The following is a 26,876-nucleotide window of genomic DNA, read 5'->3' on the forward strand; positions in this document are numbered from 1 at the left end:
ATATCACATCCATACAGGGATAGTAGTAAAACAAAATAAAATATATGACACACTGGTATTGGATCAGTAATCAATATCGGCCGATACGCAAGTTCAGGTATCAGAAACGGTATCGGGAAGCAAAAAATGGCATGGGACCATCCCTCCTATCCACTAGGGGTGGGAATCTCTCGGCACCTCACAATTTGTTACCGATTCAGAGGGTAACGATTTGATTCTAAAATGACTATCAATGAATCTTGATGCAACAATTTTTTATGTACATTTACATGCATGATATAAAAAATATACATATAAATCTGAGTTTGTTAGATTTTGTGAGGTCCCAGGGACTGTGAGCTTTAAGCACCAACATCAAATTAGTTCATTATTGAGTCCAAGTGGACGTTTGTGCCAAACTTGATGAAATTAGCTGATGACATTCCTTAATAAATCTTGAAAATGCGACATACAGACAGACAGCCCAAAAACATAATGCCTCTGGCCACGGCTGTTGCCGGCTCAGAGTCATTGCAATATTGATTCATCAATGACTTGTTATGTTGTTATGGCTAACATGCCATCACTCACTGTCATTTTAGCCTCCACCAACTCCTGAGACTCTTTAGTTGCTAGATGATCCACTTTCTTCACCAGCTAGTTGCTTAATTTGCCTGCTGTCCGGTGATTTGCTGGTGAGAACCTGAAAGACTAAATCACACAGTCTATGTGCAGCTGCTGTGACAACACGCAGAGGCAAACTCTGCATAGAGATTGATTGGATCGCTTTAGTTTTGAATAAAATAACCCCATTTCCTTACTTCTATCACCAGTGAGGCTCTTTTACTTCTCGTATCCTGCTCAGTATGTCTACTATGCGGACACACTAATTTCCCATCTTCTCAGTTTATGGAGCCTTTCTCACATCGGTCCGACTGCTGTGATGTCACCTTACTGCCTGCCATTGCGGTGAGAGCGTGGCCCCTTTACAGGAACTCAGGAAATTCATTTTGGTATTTTGGTATGGTATTTTGACTGTAGAAACATACTTCTAAGTTTTAGTTTCTGTATGAAAAAAAGAATGCAAACCATGTAAAATTAAATATTCACATTATTTGCCTCCTCTTTATGGTTATTCTTGTCTGCTTGAATTGCAAAAAAATGTCATGCAAAATGGACTATCAGTTGCTGGTTTTGTTTCTGAGTTTGACCAACAACACTTCCTAATGTTTTATTTTTTTGTATAGTACCCAATAGTCCATCCAAATCCTGTAATTTCCTCCCAGCTCACTGTTGATGCTTTGAGATAAAACTCAACACATAACTGTGTTGAGTTATGCACAGTAAAAAATCTGGGAGTGTATCTTTAAGACTGACACAGGGTGCTACACATCTAGAGGTCTTGGAGTGTGCTCTATCTATCATCAACCCAGATGATAAAAGATGCATCTGCTTTTTTAAGGGACCACCCTCTTAAGCTGCACTGCAGTTCTCACAACTGTCCTTACTCAACGCTCTTGGCTACGATGGTGGAAACAACTGTGAACTTGAGTCTACTCTGGTTGACCTGGGAGTTAGAAGAATGGGGGTGGGAGCCTTGATTTGCAGTATGATGAATTGTCACACAGCATGCTCAAAGCTTCCCTGAGGCCCACCAGTGAACCTAACAAGTTTGGCAGGCCGACGCAGCCCTCTCAGGCGCTTTGCGAGAGGAGGGCGGGTCCTGCCTCTATGTCTCGATGGAGATGAATCTTGGGCGGACTGTTTGTTTGGGGAAGGGGTGTGAACAGCGCGCAAGTCCATCAAATCAATTAGAGTCTTTTGCAGAGACGGCCTGGCTTAGCTTGGGCTGAAGGAGCTTGGCCAGATCTTTTATGAGGGGTTATGTGAGTCAGAGTGTTGCCACAGCCAACAGTCATGACTTGTGTACTCACAACACCAGTATCAGTGGGGGGAGGAGGGGTGAAAAGCTTGCATATGGCCAGAGCCAGTGTGTCACATTTGGGCTAGAGTTCACATTGGGCTCAGATGCTCACACCAATGAACTCGTGAGAATTGTCGAGCTGCAGCACTGCGGTCGTGTTTGCGGGTGAGATTTACCAGCTTAGAAGCGATGGGTAGAAAACTGTAGTTTTTGCATCCACTTTGCAATATCAACTGCATGCATTTAGCCTCCAATTTCTCCTTAACTAGTATTACAGACAGTGTTTACGTTCTACTTTTGAATCCTAGATTGGGAAAGAAATTCAACTAAATCGGAAGAAGAATGGACAGTCACCTTTAGTACCGTTTACACCTGCTCCTAACTAGGGCACCAGGAATAGAAAGGATGAGTAAATGCATGTTCTGAGTGCATTGCCATTGCTTAATGGAAGAAACTACAAAACAGTGAACTGTGTAAATCATCACACTTGTTTAGTATTGCATTATTGCAGAAACAAGTATACATTTACATTTTCTGTGAAAGTACAAACTCTTTTTTGCATAAAGCACCATACTTTACTCATGTTATATGTTCCACTCACGCTGATATGTTCCACTCACGCTGATCCTGGATGGCTAGAGGGAGAAGAAGTATTCCTGTCAATAATCACACTCGGATCCTTTCCAGGTAAGTGTCAACCTAATACATTAACTAACCACCGTGTGATATCTCAGGTGATAGAGCCTTTCTCACCTTGACCTGCTACTTCAGAATATACAAAAATTAGCCTGTTCGCACTTTCCAACGTGTCTTATTTTTTTTTCCTCTTACTTTAAATATGTGTAATCAACAGACAAATATTTTTTTTCTGCAATAGAAAAACGACTGCCTTTCATGAGTAGATGTGTGTTTAAGTCCAGCAAAAGGAGGCAATTTTTTGGGATGTAGTTATAGTTATTGTACTGTATTGTATATTTAAAAATAATGTTCCCCTTTCCTCCAACCTTTCAGTAGAGCCTGGTAAAGAAAAGTGGAATACTGTAGTTTGTCTCATTGTGCAGCCAAATTGGGCATGTGTAGTTTCAAAGTTCCATTAAGGTGTCACCCTATGCCCTAGAAGTTTTTGCAACATATACTATTATCATATATAATAATAATAATAATAATAATAATACAGTCAAAATCCACACAGCCACTAGATCTTAGTCAGGTAAACATACTGTACAGAGAGGTTGTTTTAGGCATTTCAACAAATCATTCAACTGTTTTTCTTGTGAATGCAGTCATGTTGAACCTGTGCTTTTCCTGCTATATCTGCTGCAATGTTCTATAACAATCATTTAACTAATTACTCAATTGTGAGGGAATCAATCAAGACACACCTATTTACATAATCATGTTAATAAATAATCATTTATCAAGCCGAATTACCTAACATTTGCTGAATGCACAAATTAATCAATCAATTCAAAAAAAAGTTAAAGCCTTGGTCTTCCGTAGGGAAAAAAGCCTTTTAAGAGAACTATGGGTCAAATTACATGAAATGCAATTTTTTTTTCAAGTATCTGCCAACATATAGGCCACGAGATAGGCTTTACAGCAACTTAGAGCAAAAAAACAAAAAATATAGATTCTACATATTTCCATTTTTGCTCTAAGCTGCTGTTACAGTATCCTGGTGGAAGTGCACAGCCACAATCTGGCCCTCAAATAGTGAGAATACGATTTTTGTGGCCCCTCTATTATGTTTTACTGAAATATATATCATAAGACAGTATCCTTAGCAACTCATAATCTCCAAATGTCAACTTCCACATGTGCAAAAGAAGTTTCTGTCACTGCTCTTTTCATGATTTCAAGCCTCGCAGAAACACTGATTGCACTGTTTAATTCAGCAGGTTTTCAAGCTCTGCAGTGGGTCAACACTCATTTCAACTTCTGCTGCTGCCATGAGCACAAATCTGAGTGCGATCTGCTTTATGCTAATTTATTTGCATATGTTGGGAACTACAGACATTCCCTGTTGCCTGAAGCCTAATCTAAAACACCCTGTACTAAGTGTAATTATTCAACAGTGTGGAGTGGCTCCATTCTCTACTTCACGGCATTAAAAAGGCTAATATAACTGCCGTTTTCCTAATGGCAACGTTGGTGGCAATGCAATTCATTACTATGTGCACAATGCAAGTCTCAGAGGATATTTCACCAGGAGGACCCACATATGATGTTACGTTAACTGGCCGAGAGCATTTCATTGCAACTTTTTTGGAGAGTCAAGCTGTACTGTTAGGGCGACATGCATGCTCATCAGCAATGCCTCATCCTCTAGTCCTTTGTTATGCACTTTTCAAGTTTATGTCAAGATTATTTCTGAAAAAGCCAGCTGTCATGTTTTATGCATTTACTTTTCAGTTCAATTTCTCTTTGACGCTGCTGTTGGAAAATGCAGCCTGACTTTAACGACCCCCTCAAAAACAAGACTCTACATCTCAAGGTGTTATTCCTAATAAAAGAATTTCAATACTTGTGCTTCAGCTTTTACATTTTAAAACGTGCAGGTTTCATACATTCAATGCAGAGGCTTAGGCCTTGATTGTACGCCAGCAGACTAGACTGCATACAGCGGTGATGGGAAATGACATCAATGTAGCGTCTGCAACTCAGTGTGTTGGGATACAACTTAAATGTGACATAACAGTTTTCCTGAAAGCACACGAGATTTTCTGGGTGACTCAATCATTCAAATCAATTTCTAGAGTATACTACAGAATGACAACAGGTGTGTCTTCAATCTAAGCATTGATTGCTTTTTGCAAGATGAAACTGAACCACTCTGACAAAATGTTACAACCTCACAGTATGTTGTGTGTATATTGACATAGTGAACTTTCCAGATCCACAGCTATTATTGCAATGTAGTCTCGTACCTGGACAGGTTGAGCTGTCTCTGCTTAAAGAAACATTTTTGACAGATGATTCAAATATTCTCCTAGCCAATATTTGTGGCAGTATTCAACATTTTTATATGCCACAATAGGTCATTGATATTAAAATACAATATGTGAGTTCCAGTCTTAATTTTACAAAGCAAAATATTTTTAAACTTTTTAGGGATGGAACCTCAATGTGCCCAAGTATCAAAAAATGCATGACATTGGCGGAGGTCTGTGCACTACTAGTGCCCTTCTAGTCTTGGATGCATTACATGTGCAAGGCTTTTAGCATGAAGGAAAAGAGTAACGCCTGCACAATGACTCCAAACCACACATTTATGTATTTAAATGGACAAACATTTAAACAAAAATAATACCAAACTGCATTAGTGTTAAATGAAGAAAACTGCCTAAAAAATTGTATCTGAAAGTGACCATGCATTTACATAAAACTTACCCAGCTCTATTCACAATATTGTAAAGATTATTTTGCCACTATCATATACAGTACATACATATATTTGACCACAATATCTATACAAAATTAAATTAACTCTTTATGTGCACTGTGATAACTATGTTGTTCTGCAATTTCTTTGACAAATGTTTTACTTGGAATCAAGAACTTGAAAAACTGAATTTTGTAAAATATGATCACATCATCACATGATCCCAGTGAAAGCCTATTAATTGTGAATTATCAGTCAGCCATAAGAATGATCTTACATCATAAGAGCAGTGGACAGTGGGACTATCAGATATACCGTATGAGAAAATGGATATATCAGTTTAAGTGTAGGGCAGCAACTCGATCTGTCTAATTGACTCAAATATTCTGCCCTGAAATCCCAAACGCCTATGGAGCAAAACCTACACACGCACACACACACACACACACACACGCACACACACGCACACACACGCACACACACGCACACACACGCACACACACGCACACACACGCACAGAGGCCCCCTGTCCCCTTTGCTTTCTCCTCCATAGCCCCAGCTTCATTAGCAGCGGTTTGCATCATCCTCGGTGAAAACGTCACATGTCATCAGTGACTCCATTCTTTATCACTTCCTGTGGTATAGACAGTGTAACCTTCAGAAACCTGCTGCCCACAGTTTTACGTCTTAATTAGGAGCACTGTCAGAGGCGCCCAGCGCCCCTCGTCCCAATGTGAATGGACAGAGAGGGATGGAGATGGAGAGGGAGTGTTAAAGACGCAGTGGAGGACAAAGTCAGACGCCAAGGCAGCAGACAAAGGCGGTGAGAGAGATGGAAGGAAAAGATGTACAGTGGAAGAGAAAGACAGAGAGAGGGGCAGGCAGGAAGAGGAGGGGGACGAGGGCAAAGACATGAGACTGGAAGTTGTGACAGTGTGTGATAAAAGGAGATGAGAGAAAGTAAGTAAGAAAGAATTTTGTGTGCAGCTAAGTTTCATCACAGTAATCATAATTCTCAAGCATTTGAGAGAGAAGTTCACACACAAATAATCTTGTAATGAAGAAAGAAACACTCAAATAAAGCTTAATAAAAAGGTATGCTATTTTGCTATATATAATTTAAAATGCTGTGCCTATTCAGCAACTCAATTAGGGCACAAAACTTTACTTTTTCTATACCTTAAATATGAATGTTAAAGAATTCGTTTTATTTTTTATTTAACAAAAGGAAGCAAAAGTTCTAAAATGTTCAATGGTGTCTAAACACAAGCAACCATACAGAACTTTGCCAACATTTTGATCCAAACCAGGAACCATTCAAAGTTTGACAGGATTATGGCTCTGATTAAATATTACTGTACATGCCAAATGTTTTCACATGGTACCAAGAAAGTATTGAGGTTTAATAGCCAGCCATATTCATGTAAACTGAAAATAAACCACAAATACATAAATCTCAAACACCTTAACATTTAAAATCCAAAAAATGTCCTCCAAACACACAAAGCAATGCAGAGACCAGGTGCTTGATCGGTTCTGAATGCAGTCCAGGAACCATAAGGTGCTCTTGAAGTTGGTGATAAAACCATTTAAGGTTGTTTTAAAGCATTAAGTTCAAGGAGAACAATTAAAGAAAGGCTTCAAATATAATGTTCTTCCTTGCTCTGGCTAATGGAGCCTGAGAAATTACTTTCTGTGACCAAAAAAAAGAACTAGGCTATCAAACTAGGGCTGGGTGATCTGCAGAAAATCAAATATCACGATATTTTTGACCAAATACCTAGATATCAATACCGCAACAATATTGTAGTGTTGACTATTGGTACTTTCACAAAAGACAATGAGATTTTTGAAAAATAATCATCAGTAATGTAGAAATAATGATTAAGTGGGTAAAGGCAAATAATAGAACAGTTACAACAGTTTGGTAAGTTCAGAAAAGGACATCACTTAACGGTAATGCAGCCTTTAAAACCAGGAAAAGACACCATCTATGCCATATTACAATATTACAATATCCAAAATATAAGACTATATCTAATCTCATATCACAATATCGATATAATATTGATATATTGCCCAGCTCTACATACAAACATACAACAAATAAAACTAAATCACATCTGGAGTTGCTTTTTGTCAAAGACAGCAGGAAATACAGAGAGAGAGAGAGAGAGAACAGAGAGGAGGAGGATGGAAGACGAGCAGAAGCGAGTGGAAGTTCTGTTGGCTACTTGCTCGCAGGGAAAGAGTGAAAATCCGGCTTAGTGGCGAAAACACTGGAGACGCTTGTGTCCTCAGTTTGGGGACAGCTGACGGGTTAACACTATTAAGACTGCAGAGAACACAGGACTGAATGTGCATCTGTGCTCCCAAACAGTGGGATTGAATGGCGCTTTCGAGGCATTCGCTTAGACACAGATAAACAGACAGACGCACCGCAGAGAAGCAAAGGGACGACTCAGGAACAAACATACTTTTTGTTTTGTTACCACACTTCTATAACGGCTTCATCTTTTTTGAGAGTTCATCAGCAAACACAGCTTTGAGATGAATTATTGTTTAATTTGCTTTTAAGTTGCATGAACAGTATTATGCCACAATTTCACAGTATTTGTATCGTGTGCATCTCTAACCTGAGACAGCCTCCGGGTGAATATCTGCTGTTGAGGCCCAAACAAACAGAAATATAAATAAAAAAACGGTAGAGGAAGCCGCAAGTGAAGCTGCACTGGCGAGTCTCTGTACAGCCATGAAAAAAGCCATTTGAGCACTTAAGCATTAATTAAATATGTATCATCATTACTCAGTATAATTGAAGGTGAGACAACCTATCAATTGTAAAAAATCACACTGTCATTAAGGTTAATAAGCTGTTTTATAAACTATCGTCATTAACATTATATACATCTATTATAATGATAAATGACATATTGATCAAATAGGTGGTAACATTGCCGTCTTCTTTAAAGAAGGTGTACGGTGCGGTGCGCATGGACGAGGTGAGACCAAATGAGACGGAAAGACGAGTCAATCAAAGTACTATCAAGTCCAACACTTGATTCTGTAGGAAAAGTCGGAAAAAATAACCGTAATAAGGGTTATTTAATGAGGAGGGACATGGAAAAAAAGAAAGGACAACTACATCTGGAACCCCTTCAAGAATGTTTTCAATTAGCCGCAGGGCCGTTTTGCCAACTTTTGTCACATCTGCATCTTTTCTCTCAATCAATTATGAAACAATGTAATTTATTCATGGGATACTCAGGCACCAGTTGTGAGAATATATGAAGAATTCAACCCCCGGAATGACAGGGGAAAAAAGCATTCAGCAGCATCCTTAAAGAAAACATCTGTATAAATCACAGGATATAGAGTGAAGAGTCACACAGAGATTGTTTTCAGTAAATAAAATCCACTTATCCAATCCACCGCAAAGCTGCTGATGCTTTTTTTACTGATTGTGACTTTCCTTTCAGCCATGAGACATTACAAAGAAATAATTAGGTACTTTTTATTCTCTACATACATATAATTACACTCATGTGTCAAGAGATAAAACCAGGAAGCAAGGAAATCTCTCTGAGGCTTTTTTCTCTCTTAGCTGAGGTCACTTAACACAAAATTAATCAGTGTCAAATTGGAATTGAAACGCCTTTAAATAGCTGTTGAGCCTACAGTTTAGGATGAAAGAGTTCGGGCCATTTGCATGCTTAAGCTTATTAGCATAATTAAGCTCATGTTCAAGAAATGGCAAAGGCCTGGCGTTGAAGGAGTTAACGAGGTGGAGCCGGTTATTGGACGAGGAGTGACCCTTTCACAGCAGCTGACGGGGACGCAGCTAATTCACTTAAATGGTCACTGGAGGCCCATCCAAACAGATGCAATTAGCATCTAAGGGGGCATTAGTAACAAAAAAACAAAAAAAAAACAACATGAAACACATGAAAGATCAGCTCAGCTCAGCATTATTGAGATAGATGTCAAAATGTTTGTCTGATTTCAAATGTGTTTGTTACCGCATGACTGGTCACTTCAGTTGCGGGACAGTTAGTTGTTACTCCTCTTTTAAGGATCCAACTACAGTAGAAACATCATACAAAAAGAATATCTTGAGTACTGAGAATATGACTGCTCTACACTTAAAGTTTAGATCCATTTATCACATTTGGGTAAAGACAAAAAAAAGCCCCAAAAGATACTAGAAGAGCAAAGACCTCGGGGTGAGTGACATTTTTAAACTCCGTGTATGTCTAATGTATTTCATTTTCTAGCCCCCCTTCCCTTCCTCTTAGTGTTTTTGGCACTTGTCAGGCCGCCACTGGAAATAAGAACCTGTACTTAATGACTTGTCTTAAAAAACAAGGTAAAATAATTATTTAAACCATTGAATTAATCAGTCAAAGATGTTGGGCCATTTTTGTTCACAAGTGATCTACAAGGTCACTTATCAATTCTGAAAAGATAAAATCAATATTTGCCTTTTTTTCTGTGCTGACTGTATGTCCCCATACAGATTAGCTTCAACAAGAAAACTTTTAAAGGATCTATTACGTAAAAAATTATCACATATTTCCACGTCTTAGGTTAAAATGGTCTTAGATACTTGGAAACACAGTGTATTGTTTAGTGTTGAATCAGAACATTTTTGAGACGGTACTAAAAAACCTTTAGAAAATGTTGCACTGATTTAATGGGTGTGGTTATTGCACAGACTCATGGAAGCGCCTGTCTTTTCATTTAAACATTTTGCATTAAGCAAAAATAGTGGAGACCTTCAGCATTAATTCCATCAATCCGATTACTGTTTCATTTGGCATTCATTTGCTATATATCAATATGACTAAATTGTCGAATGAATGTTGTAATACAAAAGTCAGATATATAGATCAGTTCCTCTGCAATACTAAGTAAGTAAGTAAGTAAAATTTATTTGTATAGCACTTTTCTCAGATGAAGATCACAAAGTGCTTCACAACAAAAGGAAGCATTTAACAACTCTCATAAATACAATACATCACAAAAAACAAAAGAATAACACATACACATAAGACCAGCCTAACCACCCTACAATCTAGTTAAAAGCCTCTTTAAAAAGCAGAGATTTCAACTGAGTTTTAAAATTTACCACACAATCTAAGCAGCGCATGGAAGGAGGCAAAGCGTTCCACAACCTAGGTGCAACAACTTGAAATGAGCGGTACCCCCTAGTTTTAAAATGTGTAAGGGGGGCAACTAATAGTCTCTGGCCTGTTGATCTCAGACTACATGAGGATGTATGCAGCTGTATCAGGTCAGAGATGTATGGGGGTGTCTGTCCTTGTAGGGCTCTAAAAGTTAGGACCAAAATTTTGAAGTGCATTCTAAAAATCACTGGTAACCAATGAAGTGAAGCTAAAACTAACTACTAACTACTAAGCGAGTAGTCTATATCAACGACGTTCCACTTCCAGGAATTCCGCCAGATATCCCTCTTTTTAGGCCAGATTTCCATCACTCCACTTTCTTTGTGTTGGAACTGAAACTGGGTAGATTTATGAGGACTATGGTTAACTGCTCCCTAGATCTCGGCAGGGTAAATCCAGACAGCTAGCTTGACTATCTTTCCAATCAGAGGTTTCTCTTGCACAACTAAAAAAACCTTTGTTCCACCAAAACAAGTTCCTTCCCGAGGCTATTTTGCAGAGGAACTGTGGCTCTGTCCGGCAATTGTGATCTGTTTAAAGAAATGCCATTAAACCAGAGCACATGGCAGGAAAATGCCACTGGTGAACTGCTGCAGGAACATAGAAAATTCATGAAAGGCTGCACTTCATCTTCTCCTTGGCCTGTGCATCTGTGCTTTCCACTCATGTACCTTTAGAAAAAGTCTGTGCCTAAAGTCTTACACCCCAGACTTGTCTCTAACCAAAGTTGAAATAAACATAAGAGGAATTTATTGAGGCTGTTAGTTACAGTCATCATTGAGTTGGGTATGTGTCTTTTTGACAAATGCTACACCGGAAAGGGGTGTCGTGACTTTAGATAATAAGCCTACTGAATGGTAAAATCCAGACTATCTGTCAAATCTGAGTTTTCTGTTGCACGACTAAATCAACCTTTGTACGTACACATGTTCCACTGAAACAATTTCCTTCCCGAGGCTATTTTGCAGAGGCACCATTGTGTCCGGGGCTTAGTGCCGCCCAAGACGATTGTGACTGGTTCAAAGAAATGCCAATAAACCAGCGCATGTATTACTACCATTCCGGAATGCTGCGTGGACTCTCAAGACCCTATGCGAGATAAGAAAGCGAGTGACCTGTAAGAGTTTTATCAGCCACCAGCTTTAGAGGAGCAACAGGACGACAGCAGAGAGAAGGACAGACTCAGGCCTACAAACCAATGAATAGAGACACGTTAGTGACACTTCACTGCTCTGTTCACAGTGGAGGAGAGAGGCTCGGTGAGGAGAAATTTACGTTGTTTAGGAATGATTATATTCATAATAAACCTGCATGACAGGGTTTTGCAGACAAAACCAGATTTTTTTTACAAGAACATTATAGAGATGTATTGAAATGGTAATACTAGCTACATTTATAACATTATCAATGATGGTAAAGCTTTAGGATTAAAGTAAAAAACAAAAAAAAAAGGAAACGGCCATGTTGTTGATTCAGTATGAAAATTACAATCTGAGGTTCACATGTTTACATGTTTATTCATAACACACGTCTGTGATCAAGTGTAGACATTTTAGAGCGGATCATATGACATGTCTTCATGCGAGGGCCCTTCACTACATATTAGCCGCCACCGTCACATCATTACATTCACATATACAAAATACAAAGCAGGCTAATTGAATATTCACTGTGAACATATTCCCTGCATAACATGATTCCCTGCTTCCATCTTTTTAAAAATTCAAATCGATGGGAGGAGAGGAAGGGGGGAGGCATTGGAATACATTACTGCATGTATGTGTGATCCTCAGCCCCTCCTCCCCTCCTCCTCCTCCTCCCTCCTCCTCCCTCCTCCTCCCTCCTCCTCTATATGTCTGTCAGGAGGTGAGCCGGAGAGGAGGAGGGCAAAGTGCACGCGACAGAGCCGGCCTCGGCAAAGCTGACGTTAACAATAATGTAATTTAATTAAAGCCAAGATCCCAGCGGTCCTAGCCAAACGACGAGGCTTTGATTTTAATAGGTGATGAAGAAAAGGCTCGGCACACGGCGACACCGCCACCGCTCCAACCAGTCTGAGGGGTTCTGGGAAAAAAGGCACCGGCAGGACATCAGTTTAGATTGTATCAGCAAAAGGGGGCAAAAGTGAAGGCGGGGTACTGGGTGCAGGTACCAGCCCCGGCCACCCAAATACAACAACATCGATCAGTTAATGGAGAGGAAAAGGGGAGTCCTCCAACACAGTCCCCCCCCCCCCTCCCCAAAAAAAAAAAAACAACACCAAGGAACAACAACATTGACAAATACTTGATTGACTCGCAAAATACTTGTGTAGGCGAGGGAATAAAGCTGTGTTCAAAGTGGATTTCACTGCAGAATGAGATTTAGAGGAAAGAGAAAAACAAGAGCTAATCCAAAACTGACCAAAGAGAGATCAGAGTCAGAATCTTCACATGCAGATAAATTGCATTAAATCTGGAAGGATATTAAAATATCCAACAAACAGCTTGTTGTGATTTATTTTGTGTGTTGGGTGAGATGTTGCTTGCAAAAAACGGATTTGCTTTGTTGTTGTAAATTCAATTATGAAATAATAATTAAAAAAAACAACACAAACCCTTGGAAATAAAACAATCTGTTTTCTCATATTTGTATCTATTTAATGACAACAAACATTTTATTTCTGGGCTGTAAAATATATGTGTATGTTCAATGTATACAAAAAAGTTGGTAGATCTTTGAATAACATACTTCATAGTTCAATGGCATTTTCAGTAAAACTAACTGCTTATAAAATAATTATTTAATTAAAATGGAGTGTTAATATGTGAACTGCATTTGAATGCATTCTGAAAAGAAAGTGTTTCAAATGATTGTTTTTAAGTGAAGCCTGAGATTCTGAGAAATGGGAACAACTAGAAGGGATTTGGTTCAGATATCTCACAAATCATTACACGTTTTTTTCTTTTTCCCACGTTAGGTTACTGTTCACTTTACTGCTCAACCAGCCACACCAACAATTAGTTTCCTGGTCTCACACACACACACACACACACACACACACACACACACACACACACACACACACACACACACACACACACACACACACACACACACACACACACACACACACACACACACACACACACACACCACACACACACACACAAACCACACCACACACACACACACACACACACACACGACGTTGCCGTTCTGGGGCATGGATGAGGAGGTGAGGAGGGGGGGGGGTTTAACATGGCGGTCATTATCAAATTTACAACCAGTCATACAGACATCTGCCCTACTTTTCCTCGGTTAATGTAAAAAGAACTAATCTGGTTAAGAGAGCACGGGCGCGGCTCATAAATCGGCGGTGCTCTCCGCAATAGTTAAAGCTGTCACTTCTCTTGTGGGGGAGCGGCGGCTGAATGGAGCTGTCAGCTGGCTACTTGTTAGGGCTAACAAGGCCGTCCACTGATAGGACTAATGAGGCCCAGGGCTTGCCGCTTCCCCGCACAGCCCACTGCCACCACTACTGCTGCTTTATGTACTAGATACTGTAAAAACAGCTCCAAGTTGCGAGAACATGACACATATAACTGCAATTTAAAGCAGATCACTGCACTACATATCGAGAAAATGAAACCGGATGTTTAAATTTTTAATTTTTAGGGTAGATAATCTCAACTTACTGGTAGTGGTTAAGAACAATAAGATTGTCAAATACTGTAGGCTAAATTAGTAAGGATACCTTTTTTTTGCATTGCACTTTATTTTACAAGCTGGCTGAAGAAAAATGCATGACATGGCTTGAACAATGTTTAAACAGGAAACTGAGATAATTAAAGCTGCAAGCAGCGTTGGACAGGCCCTCGAGCCTGCAAGCATCGGGGTTATTGGCGGACGCCGCTACTTGCGACCGTGCATTTGCACAGACACTGCAAATTGTCACCGATGGAAAGGGTGCTCCCTTCCGAGTTCACTGATAACTCACTCAAGACTCTACATAATACAGTTTATTAGCTATGAAAGGGGGCGTGGCTAAATTATAGGGGGAAAACCATGACCAATGGAAACTGAACTCTCTGTTGAGTTCAATGATACCTCATACAATAATTTCAAAGAAAATGGTCATTAGTTATTAAAGGAGGCGTGGCTTTAAAAAATGGGTCAGGGCAAATCACCAATGAAAAGGAAACTCTATGCCAAGTTAATGGATATCTCGCACCAGACTCTACATTAAACGGATAATTAGTTATGAAAGGGGGCGTGGCTATTGCATAGGGGCGGGTCAAACCATCACCAATCAAAAAGGAACTCTGCTGAGTTCAACAAAAACCACATACAGAACTACCTTAAATGGTTTAAATGTTATGAAAGGAGCGTGGCCTGAGTAAGTGGGCATGGTCAAAGTACAGTTGGCAACTCAGTATCACAAGTAGACCACACATTCTGAATTTCATGTAAATCGGATTATGTTTGTCATATAAGGCTGATTTCTCGTTCCCGTTGAAATTGCAAGCAGATATGACAATGTACACTGTAGTTCCAGCCGCTTTCTCAGTCATCGCTAAACACTCAAAATGGCCGCCACGCCACGCCCACACCGTTTGAAAAAAGTTTCTTTTAATAACTTTTCATCTTTAAGGTGTTGAGATGGTACGGACCAAATTTGAAGTCCATCAAATGAAATCTCTAGGAGGAGTTCGATAAAGTACGACATGTGGAAATGGCCAAAATCACACTAATTTCAAACTTTCAATTCAATATGGCGGACTTCCTGTTGGGTGTAGGGTATGGCTACAATGGGCTTCTTTGTATGTCTTGACATGTTGCACATGTGTACAAAGTTTCGTTAGTCTATGTTAAACGTACTGCAGGGGCTCAATTCTTTTAATTTTATAGGGGGTGCTAGCAAGCCATTTTTGTGCGCCTATTCCCAAAACCCTTAAAATACCTTTATTGTTTACCGGACTTGATGCAACTGCCAATTTTGGTTTGTTTTGAATATGTAAACCCCCTCAAAAAGGCAATTAATTTGACGTAATAATAATAATTCCTTTAGTTTCAATAGGGGCTTCGCCACTGTTGGCTCTCGGGCCCTAAAAACAGTTACTTAAGAATACTTAAGAAAATGTGGCATTGATGACTTACTAGCCTGGGTGGAGGTCCAACTTTAGGATTGTTATTTTTGTGTTTCTTTTAAAGAACTTGTTTTTATTTGACATTTTTACACTGAATGTATCTGAAGAAGGTCTGAACATGAAAGGTTGTACAGTGTATCCATGGTTATAAACCCACAGAATGTGTACTTTAAAGTACTAAACTATTCAAATTGATGTTATATGTATGTTATATTATTAGCGGTGGAGATTTGTTTGAAAAGATAGAATAACCAGGATGCTTGAATTAGCAATGAGCCACCAGGACCAATAAGACTAAGCAGCAGCTAGGAACTTTACCATCCTTAGAAAATCCAGGTGTAATTTGAAAACAACTTCAACTGAAATGATATTTCTTGGCTAAAAAGTGACAAACCCTTGCGCTGAATTCTTATATTTTACAGAGGCAACAAGCTATTAACCCAGTTGTCCAACTCCCTCTTGAATAAAACCCACACAACTCATATGCAGTGCAACAAAGAAGGACAAAACAATAATACAAAATTAAATAAATCCCCTCCCCCCCAGCATGGAGAGATAAATGTGATGATGGGGTTAAATGTCAAGCATGAGTAACATCTGATTGTTATTTTGAGCTTTGTTTTTCAGAGTCAACTTCAGCCTTTTCCAATGAAGCCTCATCTCTTCAACCAACGCTTCATTATTTGCGACGCTCTGGTTTTATTCCAATTACCCCTGTTAATTAGGAAATCTCATGCTCTCTGATCTAGGGGTTCGTTTCATCTTAATGTCATTTGCCAGGTTGTTTACTTTCGATTAAAGCCTTTTATTGTGAAATTGAGTGTTACATTTGTTTCAATGAGGTATTTATCTTTGTGATGCGAAGCATCCTGACTTATGACATGTAGAAGTCCTCCTGCATGCATCGCCGTGTGTTTATTCTTCATTAGTGCTGCTGCTCTTTCTTTAGGCATATATTAGTACCAAATTAGCATATTGTCTAATCAGACGTTTAGGTACCAAAATATTCCTTTCAACGGCTGTGGAAAGAGCAAAACGTGGGCCTCCTGTAATGCCGAAAACCTTTAAGAATGTGTCATCTTTTGGCTGTTCTTAGGTTGTTTTTTTAACACTGAACAATGCAGTTTGACGGCTTTTATTAGTTTCAAGAAAGATGTTCTCACCATTCTCAGTGTGGCATTGTTATGCGACAAGAGGAAGCGTGAAAGAATGAGTATATGTGTGCATCTGTTTACGTTTTCATATATATAACAGATGCACACATACACACACACACACACACACACACACACACAAAATATACATATATATATAAAAAAAATAATAAATGTCTGTTAAATCAATTATTCAATATTCAAAAATCAATATGGAGCACAATGTTCAACCATTCTCACTGTTGTTTAGGATTCTGTGGCCATCACAGATATTTCACTTCTTGCATTATCTAAATGGGTCTTTGTTTTATCTCTCATGCAATAATCAGTCTGCCTGATGTCGTGTGAGGCAGCCATTTCCTCTCTTGGATCATTTCCATGTGACCAGCCTGCTTAGTACATACTGATACACCAGTACAACCATGCTAGCCAGTTTACTGCTGATCCTATGGCATGGCTCTAGTCCAATATTTAAATCTTTATCTAAATCTGATTCAGTGGTGTAGTGAGTTGGGTTTAGCTACTCTGCTACTTGTGATATTAATCATCCAGTATGTTTGTACAGTATCAAAACAGATCAGTGATACTTTGCTCTTTAAATGGCCGACATGTTGCCTTCCAAAAACCCATCCATCTAGAATGTATACCTTTGTATATCAATTATATATATATATATATATATATATATATATATATATATATATATATAAAATACATTGCATATGTTTTTGCTTGTCAAATAGTTGGACAATAATGTATGCAGTCTATATGTTGCTTTCAGGTAGCTCAGTCTCCTAAAATGGCATTCCCAGACAACTAAACTGCATTCTCAGTTACGTTTCGAATGGTTTAAACATATCACAAATATGGTTAGGTCCAAATTAAAAGTCCACGTAGGAAGGATGTTGGGGTGGAGGAATCAGTCAAACAAAGGACTTTCAATGTCAATGGACTACTCTCTACCACCATCAATGTGTAGCACCCACAACGCCAGGAGCTCATCACATAGACACGGAGGGGAACATGTTTTTAGTGGTGGGGGACACAGGAGCACCCAGAGAAAACCCACACAAACTCCCCACTAAAAGGCATGGAAGACCAGGGTACCTTCTCGGGTCACCGTGCCTTTAATTGTAAATGACATTTTGCCCCATCAACTGTTCACTTCTCTACCATCTGCCATTGAGAGAAACTCCGATAGAACCTTGAGCTCCATTTGCGCTGGAAGTACATTTCCCACAAAATGTGACCCGGTGGCTCACAATGTAAAAATGCAGTGAAGAGGCCAAAGAATCTTCTTAGACACAAGCTTGTTTGTTTACAGTAATTATATTCATGTCTTGAAATTAACTGATGTTAAAATGCTACATGTAGCACCTTCATACCAGTCAAATACTGAAACTTAAAGCAAGTATCTTCGTCAAATTTCAAGTGTAATGTTTTACTTGGCTCTATTTCCATGCAATCACCTTGCAGCACCCTAATTGAGCCCTGAGAACCGGCAGGCACAACACTGAGCTGTATTACTGTGACCTCCAAGGACAGCACTACTATGCCATGCCATGCCATGCGGTGCCAGGCAAGCAGACTGTCACCTCTAGCCTTGGTGGCACTCGGCTTATGCCAGCCTTGTTCTTGTTTTTTCCCCATTTTTTTTCCCTACACCTCCCTTTTACATCTGTCCTTTTATCTATCCTCCCTCCATCTGACGGGATTCTTCCAGAGCAGGTCCGTGGAGTCCCTCTGCTTCAGTCACTTAATTAAACACTCCCACAGCACCGTCAGCCGTTAAATTAAGACGCTGTCACAGCCAGTACACCGAGCAATGGAAGGGAAAAGGAAAGATAATCCCGCTGAGGGAAAAGCGGAGGAAGAAGACACACCGAGATGTGGAAAGCTGCCTCTCCGACTGTAGTTTACAGCCTGACATATGTTCTTCATCTGTACAGTTTCTTAGATGCATTTTCAGGGGGGAAATCTCGCCCATCTTATTTGAGTTCTCTGTCAAAAACTAGTATATGGCTGGATTGTGTGTAGCGAATGAGCTAATTGTGGCCAAATTGTTAAAGGGATATTCCACCGTATTGAACTAGTAACCTACAGTGCATATTACTACCACTTGACAAACTTTAATGCTGTTTTTTTCCTCTGCTCTGATCCCAACACCTGTTTGCGCTCAGAAAGTCCACATCACTTTTTCTCTCTATCGCTCAACCACACACTGCGCCCACACTACACACAAATGAGGCTTTCCATACACACATGTTGAGATAAACTCAACAACACACATGGTTTGGCAAACATATAAAGGTCCATCAGATAATACCATCATTCTCCACACACCAGCATACTCAGCCCACACATCCCCTTGGTGAGGAACAGATGCGAGCAAGAGGAACAAATGGAAATCCACACAGACTCAGAAGAACTCCAACGCCTGTTTTCGATTTCTGGCGTGTGTCTTCTTCTGTAGGAGGACACAGAGGGTCTAATGTATGGTGATGCATCCATCATTGCACACCTCGGTTGGACATTTTGTTGACAGCTGCTTTTAGAAAACAATACCTAAAGTGTGAAGGTGTGGAGGGGGGACTTCTGAGAACACACATGCAGGCACACCACCATCTCTTTAAAAAACCTTAGTGAGCTCCAGAATAAGGCAGCCCCCCCCCCCCTCTCTGTCACCTTCTCTACCTACTGTCCCCAGTCAATACCCGGCAAAACTTGGCGGCAGATGTTGCTGTGCTAAGTTGGCTCTGAAGTGCCTCCCTGGCTCCCCGGTCTCACCGACAACACAGTCAAACCACATTAGATCTCTTTATTTGTGCCTGGGGCAAGTTCGGCACTGCAGCTGTGTCCACCCCCACTCTACCTTTGGTGTTGAAGGCCCTCGGGCGCTAAATGTGAGACCAGAAAAAAAAAACTGTTTCACTCTCATTTTCTGTCTCTCTGTCTCTCTTCTGCATCTGCTGACAATCCAGCAGACTGGCTCCGGGGGGCAGCACTGAGGGAGGGAGGGAGGGTCAGGAAGGGAGTCTACTGAGGGAGGGAAGAAGGGTGAGGATAGAAGCTCGGCAAGGAGAGGGGGAGGTGAGGGGGTGGTATGGACACCCGGGTCCCCGTGCTGAACAGATGTCTGTGACAACCTGCTTCCTTACACCTGTACGAGTCCTTGTAACCCCGCGGATGCAGCCGCTGAAAAATTCATGACCCTGGTGGTTTCCTGTCTGCCATCAAAGACCACTGCCCTTCCTCCCCTCCCCTCCATCCGCTGCTCCTCTCCCTTTTACACGTCACCGCTGGCCACTCTGCCATCTACACCTAACCTCCCACCAGACAGTCCAGACTCCTCTCACTTTGATCAAGTCAAAAGTATCTGTTCAGCCCAATATCACATGCATGTCTCTAAGAAGACAAGGAACAAAAAAAGTATAGCACATAAGAAAAGAATATTTAACGAAATAACAAAAAGCTGAGATGGCAAAATGGCAATTACTGACACAGAAAGCTGTAATAGTTGGAAGAAACCCAACAGTGGGACACTAATGGAAATCCAATACTTAAAAATCCAGTAAAAACTGGACTTGTGGAACCGGTCCAGGTAAAAACTAGTCCAGTGAAATGTGTCAGGTCTATAACATCATAACATGAGAACATGCAAACTGCGTTAAATGCCAGAGCCTTTAGCCAAGTTTACAATACGTCATCGGACAATTCTGATCGATTTTCCACTGGATTAAAAATCTTAACTTGGACAATTAGATCTGCATCAGTAAACTACGTTCAGCAACTGCCAAATCTTCAGTCTTTGTTTGATGCTCTGCATCTTCACCAGGGAGTTGTGAATGATTGACAAATATTTTATCAGGGTGTAGAGTCATCAAATATTGAGATGACTTTGTTGATTTTAAAAACTATAATTGTTTGAAATTTGTAAAGCAAACCATTTAAGGCATTTCTTAGAAAAAAACCTACAAACAATCTAAAGTTCAAAGTTAGAAACAGCATTTTTCAAAACAATTTCAGTATAGGTTTGTGTGAGTTTAATTACTATTACTACTAGAATCCATTTAGTGATACTTTATAATCTATTTGTGTACAGTTGCAACTCAAGTATTAAAATTGATTTAAATCAAACTAAATCAAATCAGTGTCACAGTACATACAATCTTTCCTAATGGACTAAATCAGAATTTAGATCCTTTGATAAAAACTATTTGAATTGGTTATTGTCTTGAATGGGAGTACGGTGTTAACATTCAACAGTAAACTAATTGGGGACTAAAAATAAATCATGACTCACTTAAAAAATATTTTAAAATGTTTCCAATACTCAGTTGTCTACTGCTTACACACAGCCTCTGTGGCCTCCTTTTTGATTGTCCATGTCCGCTGTGTACAATCTTTATCAAAGACTTGAAAATGGGATTTGGTGCAGTGATCGGCATGTGAACGCAGTGTTCCAGGTGTGCCGAGGACTCCATTGACAGCTTTCGTACATGTGTCCTATCCTGAGTGCAACTGTGTTTACTCACCAGTGGGCTTCACTCTGTTTCCTACACTTCCAAACAGTTTGCTCGGAGCAACTGAGCTGACCTCTTGTGTGGGAACATCCATCATCTTTTACACTGTGGGAGCAACAGCCATGATGTTTCCACATTCTGCCCTTTTCTGCTTAAAAGTAAAATTCAGTTGGAGTATTAAATATTGGGCAGGGGATTTGTTGTCATTTCAACATGAAAACAGCAGTCTTTCCAACAATCGTACTGCAGGAAAATATGCAGGCTTGGTCAATCCCTGGCCTCAAGACACAACACGAACAACCCCAGCCCATTTGTTAACAATTTATCATGGCAGTGAGGCCAACTCACAACATACTTGTGTCCTTTTTGCCTTTACAAAGATTACACACGACAAACGGTTTTTAGACTGACACAACTGGCCTGCATTGGTATTACTTAAGACTAACAAAGAAAGAATTGATTATGTGATTGACAGGTCAAGAGATGTCTAGATGACTCCTAGCCAAGTTTAAACGTGGTTATCGTGGCTTCAGTTAAAAAGTTGTAGTTTTCTAAAAGGTCTAGGTTACATATAACTGCTGTTGACAACACTTCAGTTATTATATGCAAGGTCTCAACTACATCCACTGACTATGTAAATTTAAAAAAAATCATAATATGCAACCTACATGTCTAAAAGCACTAGCATTTAAATCAAATGCAGCTAGTTTTAACCATAATATCTGAACATCTTTTGACCTAGCATTTGTTTATGATATTTCCTTTTTATAGTGCATCTTCTGGCATTATGAGTTTTTTTTAAAGAGCACTGGGTAGCAACTGGCAGGCTCACAGCTGGCCGACTGGCTTGGTTTTTTCCATGTTCTACAGAGCAGTAAACGTTATTCCACTTGAGACTTTTAAAGTCTTACATCATTCTGTGAACCAATAAAAAAAACTCTTCTCAGACCACTGTTCGAAGAGGAAGTGCTCACAACAGTGGATAAAAGACATCAGGGACTAAATATATACAGTAGGTATGTATGTGCAGATGAGTCAGTTTTTTCCTATATATCCTCTGCAATACTTCATTAACAAACTAGTGTACAAAACTGTGTGGGAGTCACTACATAAAAAGAGCCCCATGAGAATCTGTTTCTGGGCCTGAAATCTGGTTACAAAAAAACGAAATCTGAATGCTCCACCTTCTGCAAACTGATTCTAATGTATATTACTCATTTTGAGACATAGCTCAGTGTCTCCAGCAGATGCTGTGGTTTGTTGGATCAACTGCTGCTGAAAGAAAGCTAAGAACATTTGGTTAAATCTGACTTGGTGGCGGTTTGTGAGCAGTGGGCTGTCCTAACCGCCTGTGGGGCGTCAGGTTTCAGTCTGTCGGTTTGTGGAGCCAATATGCTTCCTCTTCTCTGACGGATGTTGAAAAAAAAGTTAAGAGTTTGACCATGTTAGGTTGTCCCTGTCATGCTTCCCTTGGTGAGCCGTTGCAGCTGCAGCTCACTTCGGCTCAGTTAGAGAACAACAACACAATGCTTAACTCGTGCCAGCAGTTCCCCGTGCTAAGAGCCAGTACACAGATTATTGTACCTCCACAACTAAAATTCAATACTATACTGATTTAGAAGTATAACATACTTAAATTAGGTCATTCTAGGGATCACAATAGTCATTATTAGAGCTTTTATAGAAGGGTTACAACAACATTAAAAAGTAAAAAAAGAAGAAGACCGTGCACACAGCTGACGGATGCAGGGAATTCTCTATTTATATCCCTGAATACAACAAACTGCACAGCTGACCACTGATGAGATTTTGACTCATGCCCTTCAGGCTTTAGGTTTGTGCAACTAAAAACGCAACACAACACTCTGACTTATTAACTACATCCCACACACCCTACAGTAAAAACACCCACGTACACTTCAATGTTTATTCCATCTTGCATGCCTCTGTATATTTGCATGGTTTGTATTTTAGGCGCCCCTGCAAATACATCTTTCCACTGGGAACAAAAGTGTCAAGAGCTGAAAGCATTATAGGTTCTTTTCTCTGGTTTACCTTGTCTGAATCTGTGGGTCGCATAAGGGAAACTCGGTCATACTGCCGCCCCAGCAGAGCCCACAAAGCGTCGAGACGACCCTGATAAAAAAAGAAAAATTAGATTTTAGTTCAGCAACATGAAATTTTGAGGGAGTACTGAAGATTTTTTTAACTCTTTGTAACAAAATAATATACTGTAAGCTCAAAAGACTAATTACTAGCTTTTAGGTGCTGAATGAAGACCACACAAGGCTGTTAAATGCTTTAAAGTGCTAGTAAGTGGACCCCTGACCTGATGATTTTGTTACATAATATATCAAATGACAAACACTGTAAGTTAGAGGGAGGAGAACTGAAAAACATTCATTCTGAAAGACAAACCCCCAACATCTTCAGTCCAATCAGTTGCAGGTACATGGCTGTAGTAATGCTTACCTTGATGGGAGTGTACCATTTGTTCTCGTTTTGATGGTAGGTGGGGGCAGCCCTCGGAGTGGGACGTTTGATCATTGGCTCCTCTACCTCCTCTGGTATGGACACTATGGCGTTCTTGGCTTTCTCCAGCCTGGCCCCCTCTTCGGTCGAGCCCTTCTCGCCCCAGCGCACCTGGAGAGGTAAAAACCCCACACACACACACACACACACACACACACACACACACACACACACACACACACACACACACACACACACACACACACACACACACACACACACACACACACACACACACACACACACACACACACACACACACACACACACACACACACACACACACACACACGCACACACAGGACCAGTTGAAGAGACACAAACAGCTCATTCTGTTTTTGTAAAATAATTTACAAAATATCAAAATTGCATTAGTAACTGGTTAGTCAATTGTAGGGCTGGCTACGTTATCTTCAATGAAAAATAAGTCTGCAACAACTTAACAAGCAAAAATGCCAAACCTTTCCTGGTTCCATCTTTTCAAATATGGGGATTTGCTGCTTTTCTCTGTTTGATATAATTGAAGAACTAATCCTGTTTTGGTTGAAAAAACATCTTAAGCACATCAGCTTGGACTTTTGCTTATAAAATGTCAGTAACAAACAAGAGCTAGATAAAAAAGAAAAAAGAAGCCACAGAGCTTGATATATCCGGACATTAAGCCAAACCCAAGCCTCAACTTCCTTCAGAGCCATAGAGGACGTTATAGAAGTATTTTCACACATTCAAATAATTTGCTGCTGCCCTTAATTAAAAATAAACTACTAAATATCATCCATAACAGCAAATAACAAGGCAGAGGAGGCCGCAAACCCTTTTAGCCATTGAGGAGCGGTACCGGAGACATAAATATGATGATAATAGAAAGGGAGTTGGACAACTGCTATCACTATATTATCCATGAGAAAATGAAATGACCTGAAAACCTGTTTTTGCTTTTATTAATAAGCACATTTGCATGTGGTATAATGTGTTATTGTGTGAGTGTGTGAATGTGGGCCTGTGTGTTAGTTAAGCTGTCCTGTTTCTTAATTGAATTCATCACATCTGTTGCAGGGAGGAGATAAAAAAAAATCCACCGTCACATAAATGGGGAGAGGTGATTAATTAGCGACACAGTTTTCAAGCTGTAGGTTAAGCCGTGACAATATAGAACAGCTTTTCAGAATCATCTCTGGGATACATCTCTGGCCTGTCGCATCAACAAAAGAGAAGGCTGCAATGAATAAAAGATACGTTGTCACCTCAGCCAGCTCAATACGCGTTTGAAATATTGGCAGCGGCAAATCGGTGGAGGTGGAGGCAGTTTTCTCAGCATGACGTCTCAAATGTGGATGAAGAGGAGAGTGCAGGTTGATCTTAACAAGTACCTCGTTCTCCATCCGCGGGAGGAGGCTTCAAAAGGGGAGACGGGCCTGTCGATGGGAATCAATCTGCAGATAGAAGGGAGCAACGGGATAGCCAGGCTTGCAACTCACCAACACTCGTGGGGGAAAAAAGTCAAAAGATTGTAGCTCCCCGAGGCTGGTTGGAAATATCTACAACGCCACCAACTTCCTCGGGGCTGAGAAGCTGCAGGGGGTAAAACAGCGAAGGGGAGGATGGGAGCTCGCCTTTAAACCTGGATTCCCTTCGGAGGAGGCGGATAACAAAGGGGCTGCCAAGGTTGGGGAGTTGACAAGGGGGAGGTGGAGCGGAGAAGTGGGTAAGGTGGATATGTCAAGCTGACAGCCGCACTCAATCCTTCATCGTGGCAATGACTTGATCCAATCAGGCCCGGACGGCCAAGGACGAGATGGCAGGGCCTGTCATGTCAGAGGCATCAGTGGACTAACGAGGACAGCGGGCCGGCTGGTCCGTCAGCCGGTCCCTCCTCTTGCTGCCTGTGTTACTCAACAAACTTGTAGCTTCAGAGAAAACTCTGACTGTCAGCAGTTTTACTCTAAACATGGTGCACGTTTACAGGATACCAGCTGTCAGAAATGTGACACTTCGTGCTGTCTGGGACTTTTGTAGGATTTCAGCTCTTTTTAGCTGGTTAGATTTGATAAGAGAAGATTGCCCTAATGTTTAAACAATTTGCTGATCAAATCATTGTACACGAAGTCTTCAGGGAGATTCATGTGTCAAACACAATGGAAGAGACTTTGAGTCTTTGTGACTGCGATGAAAGTGTTTCATGTACCTGAAAGCAATATGTCAGGGGATGATATCTAGGCTCTGACCTCCATGCGTTTGATCCCTCCAGCTCCTCTTCCTCCATAGTAGGAGGCATCCACAGTCGGCCACTTCTTCTTGGGCAGCTCCTCAGGCTCCTTAAAAAGAAAAATGGAAGTTAGAGACTTATACTCATGTACGCTATAAATAATGTGTATTGTAGTTGGAGCCATGTGGCAACTTTATTCTTGTAAACGACAACATCTATCAACCATACTGTGGAGACAAAAAGGAAGGAAGTGTACTTGCTATTGTTCTATTTTCTTTCAATTCCAAGTATCAATATTTGAATGTACTTCATCTCAACAGGAAAGACTCATTTACATAATTTTGTCTAGGAAGGAAGAGACACTCATGTCCTTACTTCTGCTACAGCCATCAATTCTTTGTACAGGGTTTAAGAAATTTTAAATATTTAAACTAAATAATGAGTTAATTTCCTTCATTATTTTTCATTCCTCTGCAGATAAATCAAGTTTTGCCGAAGGAGCTCTTAAAATCTAGTGTTGATTAAAGACCCAAACCTGTTTTTGCATAATGTTTTGATATGATTTTCCAGTAAGGACAAATGGCTTATTCAACATTAAAAAAGGTGATTAAAAACAACAAATCAGGTTAAAGGTGCCCTGCCACACAAAACCGTTGCATTTTTTTAATTTTTTAAAATATGTTAGGTCCATATGTGTTTGTGTTATGTTGTTAATGTGAACATTAACTGCTACTTCCTGTCAGCTCTAGCCACTGAAATTAAATAAGTGGAGAAATCAGGCCAATTACAAGAGCTGGTCAGTCTGAATTCATGTTGCCTGAGCTCATTACTACTTTGCACTTTGAATTGCCCTGTTGCTGA

General features: G+C 40.2%; 1 protein-coding gene across 2 annotated transcripts in view; it reads right to left on the bottom strand.

Moving 5' to 3' along the window:
- The window catches only part of antxr2a (ANTXR cell adhesion molecule 2a), an 88,695-nt gene that overhangs the window by 17,937 nt on the left and 43,882 nt on the right, over window positions 1–26,876 (bottom strand). The window contains exons 14-17 of one of the 2 annotated variants that reach the window (XM_032516116.1): window positions 26,035–26,124; window positions 23,750–23,920; window positions 23,333–23,413; window positions 12,452–12,535 (exon numbers count right to left, since the gene is read on the bottom strand). In XM_032516116.1, coding sequence (XP_032372007.1) covers window positions 12,467–12,535; window positions 23,333–23,413; window positions 23,750–23,920; window positions 26,035–26,124 — 411 coding nt within the window. In that variant the 3' untranslated portion in view covers window positions 12,452–12,466. Of the gene's footprint in view, window positions 1–12,451; window positions 12,536–23,332; window positions 23,414–23,749; window positions 23,921–26,034; window positions 26,125–26,876 lie in introns of those variants that run through there. The other variant, XM_032516117.1, reaches the window with a different exon arrangement.

This window comes from Etheostoma spectabile, chromosome 5 (genome assembly GCF_008692095.1).
Source record: "Etheostoma spectabile isolate EspeVRDwgs_2016 chromosome 5, UIUC_Espe_1.0, whole genome shotgun sequence".
NCBI lineage: Eukaryota > Metazoa > Chordata > Actinopteri > Perciformes > Percidae > Etheostoma > Etheostoma spectabile.